This window comes from Manis pentadactyla, chromosome 1, assembly GCF_030020395.1.
Source record: "Manis pentadactyla isolate mManPen7 chromosome 1, mManPen7.hap1, whole genome shotgun sequence".
NCBI classification, from domain to species: Eukaryota; Metazoa; Chordata; class Mammalia; order Pholidota; family Manidae; genus Manis; species Manis pentadactyla.
In genome coordinates this window covers 206,506,045-206,523,641 of record NC_080019.1, presented here as the reverse complement: position 1 = coordinate 206,523,641, position 17,597 = coordinate 206,506,045, and the positions used below count along the sequence as shown (strand labels likewise).

Below are 17,597 nucleotides of genomic sequence, written 5' to 3'. Positions count from 1 at the left end.
AATGGCAATGAAGGTAGGCCTTCATTATAAAACTTTATATATTATAGTTGAAAAAATTTTAGCCTTTTGTATCCCTCTTTTAAGTTGTCCAAGATTCCCCCTGCTCACAGATTCCCCCTCTTGTCCTTTTACCTCCCTTGTACCCAATCTTCCTTGCTTACAGAAAGGAAGTGGAAGCCCCCTACCTTTCAAGACGAAGTGGCACTACACCAGGATGTGAAAGTCCAGCGAAAGAGACCCAAGGGGCCTAGGGGGCAGCACACCCCCAGAAGCCAAGTGTATTCCAGGCAGTACCAGGGATTAGGGTCTGGGCTGGAAAAATCCTGGTGTTTTGAATATGTTCAGGTCCAGTTCAGACTCTTGATCCCACAGCCACTTCTTGAGTGAGGTGGGTGTTGCTCTAATTCCCCTGTTTCTCTTGCCATTTTCACAGTCCCTGGGGATTCTTCCCCCTTCAGCAAAGCAAAACAACTGTACCAGAACTCTGGGTTCAACTGCGTCCCTGATTAATAGTGGTTTTCTTCCTTGAAATTGGGACTGTTAGTAAAGAGCATGTATATTTCTTCACAAAAGCCATCTAGGATAATTGAACTGTTCACTGACTTCCTTAAAGAGGAAGACGAAATGAAGCTACCCTGAGAAGCAGTATATTCTGTTATGGGGTATCTAGAATTAAAAGCAGTTTTTGGCTTTATTCCCATATAAAAAGGAGGGCTGGGGTGGGTAAGGGTGGCTTGTGTTCCTTCCAGGGCTTTTTTCCTATTTTGTTTTATTTTTATTTTTTCGCATGCCTAAGAGATAGTTATGCCAACACCTGAGAATTCTGATGTTGCAACTTTTTCCCAAATAAAGTGCTTAGAAATTTCCTTGCATCATTAGTAGGTAACCTGGTTGTATATTGTTATTGGACTTTTACAAAATCAACCACTAGCCATATGGATTGACTAACAAACTACATAGGTAGACAACATTAATGTTTGTGAGAAAATGTCAATGGAGAGATGAAATCAGTGAGTTTGGCATTGGGAAATAAGAAAAAGACTTAAAGCAATTATTCTTAAAACTGGTGTTTTTCCAAGGTACAAAGATGACTGTCCATAAATGTCACTAAGGAGTTCAGAAGTAATTGCAGAAACAAAAAATACTTCTGGCTTAAAAATTTGACAACAGTGTTTCTATTCCTGAATCCTTTCCATCCATAATCTCCAGACAGAGTTCTGATACTGTGGTTATAACTAATTACACAGTTAATCATTTAGTATTTCTACAAAGCAAGAGAATGTCAACAGTTAGCTTAGGTACCATTCTGTTAAATTACTGATAATACTTGTTAATGCTTTACCATGCACATTCTACTATTCTAGGTGCTTTTAAGATTAAACCTGGTGTGAAGGGCAATATTTTCAACTAAGTAAGAGACCTAGACCTTAGCTCATAGGATTTTAAATCTGATGGCAGTGATATGCATTATGCACTTTTTATGTATTGTAGGAAAATCTCTACATGTAATAACAGAAGCAAAGATTTCTCTGATTTTACAATCCTGCTATAAATGAATTTTAGACATTTTCTAAGATGTAGCATTAGAGCAGCAGGTTGCTTATTATACTTAAAACACAATCAATGGAGTATATCTGTTGCAAACATGGCTTCTGTGTCTGTGCCCAGCTGTCAGCACTTCAAACATAGAAGAAAGGCTGTAGTTACATTTGCATAATGGTTGGCTAATAAAGAATCCAAACACTAAATTTTAATTATTTTTATAATAAATGTCTATATTTTAAAATACAGGTAAGAGCTGATTTATATGTCAAGGAATATCCTAGGATATCCTGTAGTTACCTGTCAACATGTAACTATATAGTAACCACCAGTGTGGAAATTGCAAAGTTTCCTCATCAAAAGATACAAGCTTAACTTTTTAATATTTGGCATGCATGGCAATATATTAAATTGAGAAAGTATTGTGCAGTGGGATGGCCTTTTAACCTCCACTATATACATTTTATTTTTATTCCTTAGACTTGCACGTGAAGTGCATAAGTTCATATTTACCCAGTTTGGAGATGGGTAAGATACAACCAACATAGCTCCATCTCCATGGCCATCTTTTATTTCATGCCACTTTCCTTTTTCCTGTCCCACCCCCCAAAAAAAATCCATTTCTAATAAAACTGCCATGTTTCACCCCATGTGTTCAGTAGTATAAAAATCTCTTATGTAAAATAAAGTACAGTTCTTTGGAATACTGTTTGCCTAGTAAATTAATGTTGTGGAAAGTTAGTACTTTCTCTTAACTGCCCATCTTAGAAACTAAATTCTACCTTCATTGTATTAATGCTTGTTTGCCTTTGGTTTCATTTAGGAATCCCCACCTGTTTCCTAATACTCAGCTGATTGCCTCTCAGTGAGCCATGTTCAGATCACCTTTACCTCAAGAATACTGACATGCATTCTTGACGTATCCCTCCCCAGTTCCCATCTTGCAGACACTCCTAAATAATAAAATGCATGCACTTCACTAACAGAGAATACTTTGCTATGTCTGAAGTTCTTCACCTAGAAATTACCTTTGCTGTTATTAATAAGGTCCTTCTCACAGGTTTGGAGCATATAACTGGGTGAGTTGGATACGTATCTCAGAATTCTCTTTTATTCCTCACTTGTCAGCTGACATTGCACCACATTGAACTGCATACTTTATTCCTGCCAAGTACTGTAAATATTATGTATTTCTAAGCAGGAAAAGTGTCTATTACTTGAAGCAAACTATGTATTATTTAATTCCCTTAAAGACCCTTTGATCTCCAAGGCTAGGTTATACATGTCCTAGGAATTTCTGATTTGTGAATCTCTGTTCTGGTTAACTTAAATGACAGATAATCCATTATTCAGTTCAGCAAAGTCACACCGTTGCATTCCCTAATTCTCTTTCAAAATTCCCCAAAACCTAGCCAGGTAGCAATTAGAGTTGAAGGTCTTTTTTCCCAGAAACTTGAGTATTAACCTTTGCCACCTATGCCCTGTTATCAAGTAAAGGCTTATGTTAAATTTCTAAATTTCTCTTCTACTCAGTGAGGGTACAAAAAGATTCTAAACCAAGCTCCTCACTAAGCCTGGTTACTATAATGTCTCACATAATTTTCTTTAAAAGTAGACTATTACCCTGGTTTCCAAACCAATTAGGCATAGGGGAAAGAGCACGGGCTTTGGAATCCCATTATTTCAGATCCTGGCTCTGTCAGTACATGACCTTGGCGAAGTCATGTAGTCTCACCACCTCAGCTGCCCCTTCTGTAAAAATGTGATGCTATTTGCCATGTTTAGTAGTTGTAGAGTAAATTAATTGATACATATAAAGGGCCTAGCAAGTAGGGAGTGATTCCAAATGGTAACCATTACTGCGGTTGTTACTTGTCACTAGACTAACATAACTTCTGAGTACAGTTTTCATTATTTTGAAGTTCTATAGTATTACCATGCAGCTGTTAAATAATTGTGTCCTTGATATGCTTGCATGTCATTGGTGGATGAGAAATTACTACTCTAATATTTGAAAGATGTTTGGGGGTTCATCAAGATGAGAGGTATGATAAATATAAGATGCCATTGTTTTTACCTGTACTTTCTTCAGGGTATCCTGTCTTGGTAGTGAATGGAAGAGGGCCTGGTCCCTGGGGCAGTGCAGAAGGCACTTTCATCATCTCACTCACTGCAAATGTCATGTGAGGTTTCATGGAAGTATTAAGAGATCCAATTAAGAAGAATAGTTCTGAGTCTAACCCAGCCCAGAGTGGCTTCTCTAGGGGAAACTCCCTGCTCAGCTGGTACGTTTGTGTTTGTCATTAGGGACACCTTGTATCCCAGGTGCCTGCCTTGAGACATCTGCCTATACTGGCTTCATGTACACACAAACCCACGTTTAATAACACCTGACTGTTATTTATAGGCTTAGTTATGTTAATCAGATTGTTTCACTGAGTTTTTTCTCTTACTCTAGTGGCTGGTGGTTGTGGAAAGAGGCGGGGTTAGAATGGGAAGTTAAATCTTAGTTTAAGGGAAGATTAGGTGTTATGCTATCATGCATTGCTTTTCGCCTTTGTGCAGCCCTGAATCTGTGGAGGCTAGTCCAGCAGTTAATGAGAAGAGCGTGTATTCCACTCATAATTATGGGACCACTCAGAGGCATGGGTGTCGAGGACTGCCTTATGCTGTGAGTATGCATTTGTTTCTCTCCAGAGCAGTGGTCTTCCTGGAGTGTAACCCATTCTTATACATTGTGACTTTCTTGAAATGTTTATATGCAGCATGACGAAGTTGCCCCTTTTGCACTTCCCTGCCTCCAGCGGACGTCTAGCCCTGCATCATTGTTCTTGTTTTTATGTCCCAGTTGACCTTGGCATTTTGTTTTATCACTTTCCTGGTTGAAGCCAAAAAACAAAGGGTACTACTTTCTTCTTTCTTTCCATATGTACCATACTTTAAGGGAGAGAGGGGCCAGTGTTTGGACACTGTTGATTTAAAAAATCTTATTTTCAGGATCATAATTACGGAGCCCCTCCTCCTCCGACACCTCCTGCTTCTCCCCCTGTCCAGACGATCATCCCTCGTTCTGACCTGAATGGCCTGCCGTCGCCCGTGGAGGGACGCTGTGGAGACAGCCCGAACTCTGAAGGAGAGACTGTTCCTACCTGGTGTCCTTGTGGTCTTTCTCAGGATGGCTTCCTTCTCAACTGTGACAAGTGCAGGTAAGATCAGGTTCCATCTAAATTCAAGCTTGGGTTGCTGGGATTAGGGTTTCTTCTCAGTAGGGAAAAGCTCAAAGTATTCTTTCTTGTGTTTGTTAATGTAGATGATTCCTTAGTGCTCCTTGGCTCGAATTCTCTGCACTAGGTGAGAATTGCTGACAACAAGGAATGAGAGATTGATGTTAAAGCTATTGAATTTGATATGAAATTTAATGTCCTGGAAACATTTGGTAGGTGGGAGGAAAGGGGTAGTATATGCAGAGACTTTTCTCCCATGTGCAACGATATGCTGCATGCTGTTGGAAGGACTACTTTAAGTTTATTTTCCCTCTTTAGGGGAATGAGCAGGGGGAAGGTTATTAGACTTCATCGGCGGAAGCAGGACAACATATCAGGTAAGCAGAAAATGGGTTAGGCCTGTATTTTGACATATAAATTTTGTGACTTAAATATGCATCTCAAGAACCCTTCCTGTTAAGTTCCCATGGTCCCCAGCTCTTGTGGAAACAGAAGTCTTCTCAAGACCACTGTATAATTCTCTTGCAAATTAAATGTATCCAGAAACATTTTAGCCCTTGTAGCTTTTAAAATACTCCTGTAAGCACAAAAAGAAATCCAGATCCTTTTTCTGTGTTACACATTGAGGCAGTGGAGCTTGAGGACTGAATACAGGGAAGAAATATATATGATACCGAACAGGGTTTATATGTTTAATGTCAGTGATACAGGGAAAATACTGTTTTCTTATGGAAGGATGGGTATTTTTTGTGGTTCTACAGTTGATAGAGTTAATAGTAGAAACAGTGCTTCCTGAACATGGGGTAGATCTAAAAATAAGTTGCTCTTACCGTACTTTCAAGGTTGTTTGTACAAAGCGAACTATGAAGTAACCTCTTTTCAGGTGGGGACAGCAGTGCAACAGAAAGCTGGGATGAGGAGCTTTCTCCTTCCACTGTGTTGTATACAGCAACACAGCACACGCCTACAAGCATCACTTTAACTGTTAGAAGAACCAAACCCAAGAAGCGGAAAAAGAGTCCAGAAAAGGGTCGTGCAGCACCAAAGACGAAGAAAATCAAGGTAAGGCGGGTAGAAGTTTCTTCTGTAAAAATGTCTGAAATAGTGCAAATTTGGGACCAAGACTGCACTGAAATTCTTCTAAGAAGTTTGATCCAGATGTTTGAAGGGCCAGTTTTGCTCTGCTTGTCAAAAATTGAATATTCTGTGTTACCAGCATGTAGCCCAACCTCTCTTCTGCCGCTCCGTGCCATCACAGCTGGCATGGTGTCTTCCATTCCAGTCCCCATCCCATCCCAGGTATGAAGTCCCGGCCCCGCCTGCTGCAGCTCATATGTGCTGCAGCCTCCAGTCTAGCCTTGCACTGTCCTTACAGTAGCTCCCCTCTTCCTCAACCCCAAAGCTCAGTGTGAAATTCTTATCCTGATACATGCCCCCCTCATGTCATTCGGTTGTGTTTTCCTTGTTTGAAAAAAGTCAAGAAACATCTCTTGAAAGGTCTATAGGCTTCCTCAGTGTCATGGTCACTTTCCTATTCTCAACAAAAATATCTCCAGGAGAAACCTCTTCTGTTTTGTGTTCTTTCTTCCCCATCATGGCAACTTTGTTGCTCTTAGGTTACTTGCCCACCCCTTGTTAAGGGGATCGGTCTTTGTTTTCCTTCTTAATTTGAAAACTGGTAAATCTGCAACGTTACTTAACATTTTTATTTCGTTTTTCTTTGAGTGTCAGGGGTGGATATAGGATTTAAGTGATGCATGCTCTTCCCTGTTTATTACCTAGTTCCACAGTGGAAAGAATTAGAATTAGCCTCAGAGTTCACTGGCCTTGAGCTACCCCTAGTCTTGATAATAGTGTGGGGAATTCCATTGTATTTGTTACCGAGGGAAAAGGGGGCAGACTAGAACACTAGCTCTTGACTTAGTTTTAGTCTCAGGTATAACTGTCATTCTTGGTACCAAGTTTTGTTTTGTTCTACTTGTTTTCCTCTTTGGGATAGGCATTTCGAGAGGGATCCCGGAAGTCCTTGCGGATGAAGGTAAGGGGTATTCTTCCCTGATGCTGTGTTTTACTTCACTGTGATCTTGCATTTTGGTCAGCTTCTTTCCTGACATTGATGGTCTGGGAATCTTGGAGTCTGCTTTTCGTTAGTTTGAAATTGTTGCCATTCAGTTTTCATAGAGCCTTTCTCCAAAGTAGATTTTCTTGGCCATTTTCTGAAATAATTTCCCTTTCTGTAATCCTTCATTTACTGTTTTTACATTGGTTGCTTTTCTGGGGGGACGCAACATTTTGCCAAACAAAGTGAGGCTGATGTGTTCTGTCATTGTGATTGGCTCCACCTCAGGACGGGTTTTTTCTGGTGATACAGGATCTCTTGTGTACACACCCTACACCATGTGGTTTTTAATCACCAGTTGGAAGGATAAATTTCATCAGTAAGAAAATAGTAGTATTGGTAGGAATTACTCTTACTAGAACTACTTTTGAACTGTTTTCTCCTGGCATGTCTGTTTGGTATAGAGGACTCAGCTATGTTAGTGTGTTTCCTTTCTTTAGTTGTCAGAAATTTTGGAGAGTGGTTGGAGAATAGAGCAATTATATGTAATAGTTTTAAAGGCCTTTTAGGTACTGAATGATAAAACAGTGTTTGCCCAAAGATTTGATTTTACTGTCCATCACCTTCCTTTACCTATGTATATATAGAAGGACAGCATACCTCCCAAACTGTTACTCATGGCTTCAAAGCATTTAATTAGAATAAAGATCTAGTTTAATTCTGAGTATTCATCTCTCTAAATATGTAAATTATACAAAAGCAGGATCTTTCCTGTTGACTGTTATATAGCATAAACATTAAAGTCTTTTAGTGAAGATAAGCTATTTTTAGTATTTAGAGAGAGAGAGCACTGATGTTATCCAAGGTCACAGGTAACACTTTAAAATTTGAAGGCCTTGCCTTGCATATACCTATAAACAGACTTGTACAAATGGAAGAGGAGTTAGTGCCCAAAAGCATCGGGTCCTGGAATATCTTGGAGTACAATTATATTATTATTTCTTTGCTGTATCTATCACTTGAAAGGATGTTTGCTTTAACTATCCCTTTGTTTTTGTTTCATTTACTTAGAGGGACTCTTAAATAGACTTAATGGGGCAGACACAACCCTGATCCCAGCTGGTAAACCCTTTTCTCTTTTATCAGCTTGCCTCCAGAGGTTCAAAACCTCTGAAAGCTGTTGACTAGCTGTCCCAGAAAACTACATGTGAACTTCAAATATTGCTATCAATGTTGAGATATTGACACATAACCTCATACACATGTTAAAATTTATACAATAAAAACACTAATCAGTTTATTTTGATTCTTATATCATAATTCTAAGTTGAGTTACAAATTTTTTACTCAGAATTAGTTATTAGTAAGAACACCAAAGATCTGGGTAAGAGCCATAAGAATGGGGAAAATTGTTGTTTTGGATTTTTAATCCCTAAGTCAAGAGCTCCCCTACTGAAACTACTGGAAACCAAGGTTTCTCAGCCTTAATACTGTTGACAGTTTGAACCAGGTAATTCTTTGTTGGGAGGGAGACTGTTGTTTGTATAGTAGGCTATTCAGGCACATCCCTGGCATCTGCCCACTAAGAGCTAGTAACACACACATGCAGGTGTGATAAAAATGACTTCAATTGTTACCAAATGTCTCCTGGGAGTAAAATCACCTCTGTTTGAGAACTACTCTGAACCTGCTGAGATGGGGTCTCCAGCACCCAGAAGAATGAGATACCAAAGTAGATGGAGTTGTATTAGTGAATAACAGCTAATACTGTGGCAGAGGCTGCCAGTATAAATAAGGTTTAACATTATAAGCTTAATGGTCACACTGTCTGCTTAAACCTGGGAATACTCTATGGGTACCCCTAATCCCCAGTCTTACAAGCCCCCTTAAGTCTCAGGTTTTGTACTTTCCTAATGCTCGGCTGCTGCTGACACTTCAAGCAGGTGATACTCTGTTCTCAGTGTGTTGCCCTTATGTGTTTCTTAGATCCCTTTGTGTATTGTTAAGTCTTTTGGACTCTACTGAGAACACAGTAGTGTTAGTTTTTTCCTTCCATTTCCCCATTCCTGGGGGAAAGGATGGAAGACGACAATGAAACAAGAACAGTGACACAAAAATGAAAGAAAGCAATTGTTGTAATAGGTATAAATGTTCTCTGAATCATTCACAGAAAGTATGTTTAATTTTCTTACGCCTTTTTTTGCAAGTTAAGTGTGGACATGGATTTGGTGCTGTTGCTTTTTTTCCTTCTGGTCATCACTAGGGTGGCATCATCACTGTTGGTGTTTGTTTTGTTTTCTGATGACATCTTAAGTCTTGAACACTTGGAAGAGAATGTGTCAGACTTAAGCTGTGTCTCTGTAGCTCAAGCACATATAAAACTGTTGAGGATGATGTTAAGATAAAATAATCTTTTCTCAGTTCTGTCAACACAAAGGGCAATTGTTTTCCTAAGGACTTGTAGCCATGTACCTCTCAGCAGGTTCCTATGTTCCACCTACCCACCCTCCTCCCCAACCTCACCTCTTCAGAGTGTAGCTGTTTAAACTGTCAAAAATAGAGTGCTAGAAAGATACCCTCCAAATGATCATTTTTTCTATGGGAGGTGAGATTATGGGTTATATTTTTATTTGGGTCACACATATTTTAATGAATATGTATCAATTGTATATGAAAATAATAAGTCACAGAAAAACAAAAACATTCTCCTGGAGAGTAGTAAAACAATACCATTTTGGGGCAGCATGCTAACACAGATGTATTGGAATTTAAGTGATGTGATATTTTGAGGTATCTCTTCATTTTTATGAAGATTTTCTCACGAACTTCATTTCATCTGATAAAACTAATTTTTACAATTTAAAGATGGTCACAAAATCGTGGGATAGGATGGGATAGAATTATGACCTTGATTAATTTCTCACTTTATAAATGAGGAAACTGAGCTTTTCTAAGAAGTTAGAGTGAGGATTTAATAATGTGGGTAACTGGTGAACCACTGTGTTGTATATATCATCAACTCTACTTCAATAAAAAGAAAGAAAGAAATTATTGAAGGTCTCCATATCATCAGCTGTAAAAAGAAAGAAAGAAATTATTGAAGGCCTCACAGTTCACTGGTAATGAAACCATGATAGAAGCCAGATCCCCTGACTCCCAGGCCATTACTCTTTATGCCACACAAACTGCCAAGTGAAAACAAATTTTCTGTGGAAATACAGCCTGTTTACCCACCTACCAGCCCTCCATCCCACCCCATTTTTATGCATGGACTCTCCTAACCTATGGAACCTTTGTTTTCTACAGAATTCTCCTTCTGAAGCACAGAATTTAGATGAGAATACAACTGAGGGATGGGAAAATCGGATAAGACTATGGACTGATCAGTATGAAGAAGCTTTCACTAATCAGTACAGTGCAGATGTACAGAACGCCCTTGAACAGCATCTACATTCTAGCAAGGAATTTGTGGGCAAACCAGCAATTTTAGACACTATAAATAAGACTGAATTGGCCTGTAATAATACAGTTATTGGTTCCCAAATGCAGGTAAGGATTAAAGGGTTACACTCTCTAAGTAAGTAGTTGAGATTGTTAGAACCCAGGAAAAGGACATATATTGGAATTATCAGTTCTTTCAAATGTACAGGACCTTAGAATAATAAATTAGCCACCTATTGAGCATCTTTAACCAAAAGTGACTGGAAAACTACATGGATACATATTTTTAAACTATCTTTATTGATTAAAAAAAGATAAATTAGGACATTTTATGTACCCTCAGCAGGAAATAGTAATAAAAGGCTAAGCTTGTTCTTTCTCATTTTTACATCAGACAGAGCTACTAAAATCTTAATCATTTACTTCTCTTTGATCTTTTCTTGCCTTTTGGGGGGGATAGTGACAGGTTCATTAGATGGAGCCTATTTTCTAGAAATACTGAGCTTTTAACAAATGGAAATTTTTCTGATCATTGAACTAAATACCATATAAATAAAACCTAAAAATATTGGCCTTTTCTTTAATTAGGGAATATCTTTAGTGTCTATCTGCTGTGCTGCTTTTGCTGTTGTGTAAAGTCAGTACTCTGGTTTTCTTCAGTTACAGTTGGGAAGAGTCACTCGCGTTCAGAAGCACCGGAAGATCCTGAGGGCTGCAAGAGATTTGGCTTTGGACACTCTTATAATAGAGTATCGAGGGAAAGTCATGTTACGACAGCAGTTTGAGGTCAATGGGCATTTCTTCAAAAAGTAAGAATATTATTCATTGAGCAATGAGGGCTAAAGTGGGCCTGGCTGAGCAGTATGGCTCTAAAAACCATTCTGGTTGATAGGATGCTCTTAGGGAAAAGATTATAGCTCAGATAAGCTCACACTTGTCTGCTATTTGTAGACAAGTGCAAATAAATCCGCAAATTATTTATTGAATAAAGTGATAATGACTCCTTTCCAAGCCAGGTATTCCTTGCTTTGTGCTTGTCTTTAATCAAAAGCAGACAAGCATGTGATGTTTTCCAAGTTTAGACATTACAAAGGACTGCTGCTTCTTCTGTCAGCATATGCTTCATATTTGAAGTGAAGTCATGGGGTGGCCTTTTTATTCGTGTTGAGAATTACAGGAATTTTAATTATATCCCTAGACCATACCCCTTTGTGCTCTTCTACTCCAAATTCAATGGTGTAGAGATGTGTGTGGATGCACGTACTTTCGGTAATGATGCTCGGTTCATCAGAAGATCTTGTACACCAAATGCAGAGGTAAGATTTCTATAGCAACTTCTCTTTGCATGGACCCATCAAAGGACAAGTGTACTGAAGAAGCAGTCTGAAAACTTCACCCAGATTAAGTCTGTAGGTAATGGTTATAATCATTCATTGTAAGAGACCAGAAACAAAAGTAATGATGCATTTATTCTGGCAGGATGGGGGCAAGAAATAGAAAAAAGCACTTAGCATTTGCTAAAGAGAATGAGTTAGACTGGATAAGAAGTCAGTGGTGTTATATTAAAGAAATTGCCAGATGATAGAAGATGATGTCATTGGCCCCAAACTAAGCTATATGGTTTCAGTTTTTTAGAATTTAGGTAAGAGTGTTGCAGGAGATTTAGACATTTCTAGAATTCATTACTAAGTAAATAGTGCAACCACATCAAGTTCAGCAAAAAAGTCAACAGAGCTTTTGTTACAGGCTAAGGAATTTTATTCTCTGGTGTGACTGAAAACAGCTTTAACATGTAGAACAGTGATCTTACCCTGATTTTTAACATCTAGAGGTTTCTCCATTTCAAGAAGTATCATAAGTTTTTAAACAATTACTATCTGATTGTTTCAGATGAAATGATGGAGTTAAATAACAGACTACAATAACTCTTAAGTGAGGAAATTATTTGAGTAGAAGGTTTCTTTCATCTTACTGAGAATTCCTGGTCTTTATAAGTCATCAACCATAAGCCTTGTTCACACAGGTGCGACACATGATTGCAGATGGGATGATTCACCTGTGTATCTATGCAGTGTCTGCCATCACCAAGGATGCTGAGGTCACCATAGCATTTGATTATGAGTACAGTAACTGGTAAGACCTCCAAATCTTTCCTTACACAAATGCATTTTAAACTATTCTGTCAAATCTTCCTTGCCATTTTTTTTCTTTTACATAATCTTTTCATGAGTCATTCATTTTCTGTCTAGAATTTGTGAAGAGATAGACAGATTTAGGGTGTTTTTTAAGAAAAAGGTATATAATATGATGAGACTGCTCACCAGTATCCTAGCCAAGAGTGTTTTGGCTTATGCCTCTATAGCAGGAATAGCAAAAAGGGTGTGTATGAGACACTGCTAGAAATTGTGGTAGCATCTGTTATGCATGTAGCACATATGCCAGGGCCATATAGAATGAGAATTTAAAGATTCGCACAATCCACTCAAACCATGTCATCAAGCTGTATATGACCATGAAGAAAAACAGCAATGGCAAGTCATAGATGCATATATGATGGGTTTTGTAAGAGATGCTTTTCCTCCCTTGGTCCTTTTAGGCAAAAAGCTCATGCTGTAAATTGAAGTTTAACACAGATACAAGAAGAAAAGGTATTAATAAGTAGGGAATCCAGTAGTGAGGGACATGGTCAAGGCAGATGCAAGATATCACTGACTTCACTGCCCACTAACGGGCATAAATACAGTTGTAGTGGCACTTTCTTCCCTTTCCATTGACCATATGTAAGAAGGAAAAGTTGAGTTATATAGAGAAATACAGAATATAGAAAAATACTCACAGGACTCTTTGATGTCTCTGCTTAATTTATTTGAAGACAATACCAGAGGAAGTTACTAATGTTATTAATGTTTCAAGACAATGAATGGATCATATATGACTGATTTTCAAGGGTACTAAGACAGGCACTTTTGGTTGTTTCTTTGGAGCAGTAATTATAAAGTGGACTGCGCATGTCACAAGGGGAACCGGAATTGCCCCATACAGAAAAGAAATCCCAATGCTGCAGAACCGCCACTCCCACCACCACCAAGCCTGCCCACCGTTGGAGCAGAGACGAGGCGTAGAAAAGCGCGACGGAAAGAGCTAGAGATGGAGCTGCAGAATGAGGCCCCAGAAGAGGATAACAACCAGCAGCCAGAACAAGTTCCTGAGAAAGTTATTGTAGCCAGCGACCATGAGGTAATCTCCCTGGTTAGAGGATGTTGCTGTGGTGTTGGGTGTCCCCAAATAAAGAGGATCCCAGGTTGCCACATGTTTTATGTAAGGAATATGTGATGACACATAATGCCCTTCATATCAAGGTGGGTGTGCATTCATTCATATACATACATTTTTTTTTTTTACAATGTCAAGAACATCCTTTCAACTACTTCCCAGGTTTCTGTCCAGAGAATGGGGCTTATTCACCTTTGTTTACCATGTGATTCCACATTAATAACACTATAAAGCACAAGAAATTGTTGCTAGGGAGTTTAAGCTACAAAAAAAAAAAAAGAAAAAAGACTGCATTTTTTCCCTAGAGCTTAAGTGTACAGCTGAATATTGCCTCTGTCTTAAAGGAAATAGACAATCCAGAAGAAAAAGCAGCAGAAGAGGAGAAAGAAGAAGTTGCAGATGACCAGGAGAACTCAGTTCACAGCCGGAGGGTGGGTACCTGCTGACACCCTGTTGTTACTGCTGCCTGCAGCACGTGAACCCCTTCTCTTTTGAGTGTGTATGATCACATTTCTTTGACAAGATTCTATACCATCACCTGCAGGGGATGGTTTGGGCTTTTTGTATAAGCTAGATTTCATTATTTTTTTTTTATTTCTTCCCACCCACAATACAGTAGTTGTTGAGTCATTGTTATCTGATGATGGTCTTGAGAGGTTTCAAAACAAAATGTCTGTTGGGGCTACTTGTTCTGACTTAGTAACTTCCTAATTTTGGCATTTAAAAAAAGATCCTTTCATCATATGAATTTCAAAAGTCCACTTTTTTGCTGAAACTAGCCATGTTTAGTTCTATCCCTGAGAAGAGGTTCAATAAAATCTACTTGGTTACTTTTGAATACTGAAAGCGTAGAGAAAAATTGGTTTTAATGGCTGTTTTTTTATATTGAAAAGTTTAAAAAGAGCCAACCTTTTTTGAAAAGTTCAGGTTTGGCTTTGCCTTCCTTTACAGTTCTTTGCAACATATAAAGTGAAAACTTAATTTTTTTAGTTTTTAGTTAATGTTCTCCAACATGTATGTCATCTTACTGGTAGTTCTATAAATGTTCATAAATTTCCATTAATAGTACTGCTTAAAAGCTGTCCCTTCCTGCTTCCTTCTATGCTAATGCTATTTCTTTCTAGACCCGGGAGGATAGGAAGGTCGAAGCCATTGTGCATGCTTTTGAAAACTTGGAGAAAAGAAGGAAGCGGCGGGATCAGCCCTTGGAACAAAGCAACTCTGATGTAGAGATTACCACCACCACCTCAGAGACTCCTGTTGGAGAAGAGACAAAAACTGAAGCCCCTGAATCTGAGGTCGGCAATGCTCCTTCAAACGTTGCCATCCCTAGCACCCCACAGACTGTTGGAGTGAACACCCGGAGGTCCTCCCAAGCTGGGGTAAGAAATGAAAAGACTTCAGGCCCTAAACATCCTTCCTTTTGCTGTTGTCAGTTACCTGTGTTTTTGGAATGATAAAATCAGCGTTTCCAGCTTTGCCTCATAATTGCAATAAATAAGGCCATTTACATCAGCTCATTTGTGAGATTCAGGGAGACAGAATTTGAGTGACACTTTCAGACTAGAGTGGAACTGCATATTATTTCTTCCAGATAAACTCTTGGTGCATTGATAAAAATCATCAGATTTCCCTTTTTGCTCTTTTATAAAGCACAATTATACACTTGATTTTTCATAGGATTCTCAGGATAAAGTCACCTTTCACTTCTCTACCCCAGTAATGAATTCTAAGCCTTAAGCTAAAACCTTAGTATCTGGGAAAAAAAAAGAGAAAGGGAAGAGTTACCTTCCCTGCCAAGCACCCTAAAACTACCTTCAGCTCACTTTTGACCTGTTTAGAAATACTTATTAGAAAAAGAATTAGCTAACCCAGGCATCTACCTATAGTCTCTTAGCTGATTTAAATACATACATTTTTATAAGGATTACGTTTGAAATTAGTATTAGTGTTTCTAAGCACTCCCTGTTTTCACCAGTAAGCATTCATAATGCTTAAAGTGAATAAACTGGATAGAAGGTTTGCTGACAAGATATTTCTGGTAAGCATTTCACTCTGCTATGCTTGTAGGATGTTGCTGCAGAAAAAACAGTCCCCAAACCACCTCCAGCAAAGCCTTCTAGGCCCCGACCGAAGAGTAGAATTTCTCGGTACCGGACCAGTTCAGCCCAAAGACTAAAGCGTCAGAAGCAGGCCATTGCCCAACAGGCAGAGTTGGCACAAGCTGCCTTGGAAGAGGGAGGAAATAACAATACAGTTACTCCTACTGAAGCTGGAAATATAGACAGTTCTGGAGAAAATAGGCAGTTAACAGGGTCTGACCCAACTGTGGTAACAGTTACTGGATCCCACGTCAGCCGTGCTGTGTCTAAATACCCCAAAACCAAAAAGGTAAGTCATGAATACATCTTCCTAAGACTTCTCTCGCAAGGTCTGTATCTTCGTAAAGTGAAAGGACCTGTGATCCCCAGGAAAAACAGATCATCTAAGTATTAGACAAAAGTTTTAGATAAAATGCTCTAACATAAGGGATCAAAGCCATCCTACTGCCTTTCTTTTGTTCCTGTAATTTTTAGGCAGAGCTTAAATTGCTGAAAGCTGGAATTAGTCCTTCCTTAGCGGTCATAGAGAGGGTGAAGGAAGATAGCCTTACATTCTGAACAGCCAGTTCATACTCTCTGTAGCTGCTGTATCTACCTCTGTCCTAGTTCCCAGATGAAGTTTATCTTTGTGAGCTACACTGCTGCCTCTGGCCTCCACATTCCAGCACTGACTAAAGATCTCTCTTTTACCTTAGTATCTAGTTACAGAATGGCTGAACGACAAAGCAGAGAAGCAAGAATGCCCTGTTGAGTGTCCTTTACGTATCACCACGGACCCAACTGTACTGGCAACAACCCTGAACATGTTACCCGGTCTCATCCATTCCCCATTAATTTGCACCACCCCCAAACACTACATTCGCTTTGGCTCACCCTTTATGCCCGAGAGACGTCGAAGGCCCCTCCTCCCTGATGGCACCTTCAGCTCCTGTAAAAAGGTACTTGTTTTTTTCTTTAACCTAGAGTGCTTATAACCATGACTACCTAACACATTCTCTAGATAGCCACTCTATGCCCATGTGAGTTTGTAATGGGTTAATTGTTCATGAATGCTAATGCATCGGGTCAGTGGGACTAAGGTAGGCCAATAACTGCATTTTGGGTGCTCAATTTGTGAGAATTCCTTGTTGCCTTTTCTGAGAGCCCTGGAGGTTACTGAGTCGAGAGCATACAGCAGTTGATGATTGGGCAGGGAGGGTTGTTCTGTGTGTGCTCTTGTGGTGTTGATCACTTTGTCCGTTTGTGTTTACTGTGTGAGATTGGGCCCCAGGTACTCTAGAGCACTGCTGCGTAAGTGAAAAAATGATTGGACTGTGTTTTGAATTTATTCCATCACTATTAATTATTTGAATGAAAGTAAAGGAAAAGTCCTTTTATAATTGGTATAATTCTGTTGCTTGATCAAATGGCAAGTTGGACTGTTTATTCCCTAGTGAATATAAAACATACTATAAAAATTCTCCCTCTCGCCCCCACCTCCAAGTGTTTTTGGATCCGCTGGCCAGTAGTGTTTGATAGTTGTTTGGAATGCTCTTTCTTAATTCCCAAAAGCCCTGCATATTTTCCATGGGTGTCTCTCAGGAATAGATCACTCCCTCAGACCTGTAATGTCGTTTTTGTGTTTCTAGAAGTGTAGGGCGCCCTTTCATTTGGCCTCCTTTGAGGTAGAGTCTGTTCCCTGGAACACCGTTTTCTCTTATCTTCAGATCTGGATTCAGGCTGCCTTCCTCAGTGTCTGCCGTTGCCCTTCTCCACGGGCATCACGTGCACGAGGATGCTGCAGGTAGATTATTTGATGTGATGAAGTCTTCAACTCCAGGCAGGTCTTCCTTGACTCCTCCAAATTTAAAGCTCTTCTCTTTCCCCAAAGAGCAGAAATTATTTCTTGGTGGGGAGGCGGTCGTGAAAGATAAACCAAAGTTGTGTGGGATAGGGAGGGGGCACCAGATCTGTGCC

At 39.3% G+C, this 17,597-nt stretch overlaps 1 protein-coding gene across 14 annotated transcripts in view; it reads left to right on the top strand.

Moving 5' to 3' along the window:
* SETD5 (SET domain containing 5) overlaps positions 1 to 17,597 on the top strand; it is a 74,803-nt gene that overhangs the window by 30,853 nt on the left and 26,353 nt on the right. For 2 of the 14 annotated variants that reach the window (XM_057506978.1, XM_057506997.1), the window contains 15 exons: positions 3,635 to 3,827; positions 4,108 to 4,213; positions 4,540 to 4,748; positions 5,085 to 5,143; positions 5,650 to 5,828; positions 6,766 to 6,804; positions 10,132 to 10,374; positions 10,927 to 11,075; positions 11,465 to 11,582; positions 12,290 to 12,399; positions 13,254 to 13,503; positions 13,884 to 13,970; positions 14,664 to 14,921; positions 15,610 to 15,930; positions 16,337 to 16,579. In XM_057506978.1, the coding sequence (XP_057362961.1) occupies positions 3,736 to 3,827; positions 4,108 to 4,213; positions 4,540 to 4,748; positions 5,085 to 5,143; positions 5,650 to 5,828; positions 6,766 to 6,804; positions 10,132 to 10,374; positions 10,927 to 11,075; positions 11,465 to 11,582; positions 12,290 to 12,399; positions 13,254 to 13,503; positions 13,884 to 13,970; positions 14,664 to 14,921; positions 15,610 to 15,930; positions 16,337 to 16,579 (2,463 nt within the window). In that variant the 5' untranslated portion in view covers positions 3,635 to 3,735. Of the gene's footprint in view, positions 1 to 163; positions 389 to 3,634; positions 3,828 to 4,107; positions 4,214 to 4,539; positions 4,749 to 4,852; positions 4,894 to 5,084; positions 5,144 to 5,649; positions 5,829 to 6,765; positions 6,805 to 10,131; positions 10,375 to 10,926; positions 11,076 to 11,464; positions 11,583 to 12,289; positions 12,400 to 13,253; positions 13,504 to 13,883; positions 13,971 to 14,663; positions 14,922 to 15,609; positions 15,931 to 16,336; positions 16,580 to 17,597 lie in introns of those variants that run through there. The other 12 variants (XM_036877799.2, XM_036877802.2, XM_057506973.1 and 9 more) reach the window with 11 other exon arrangements.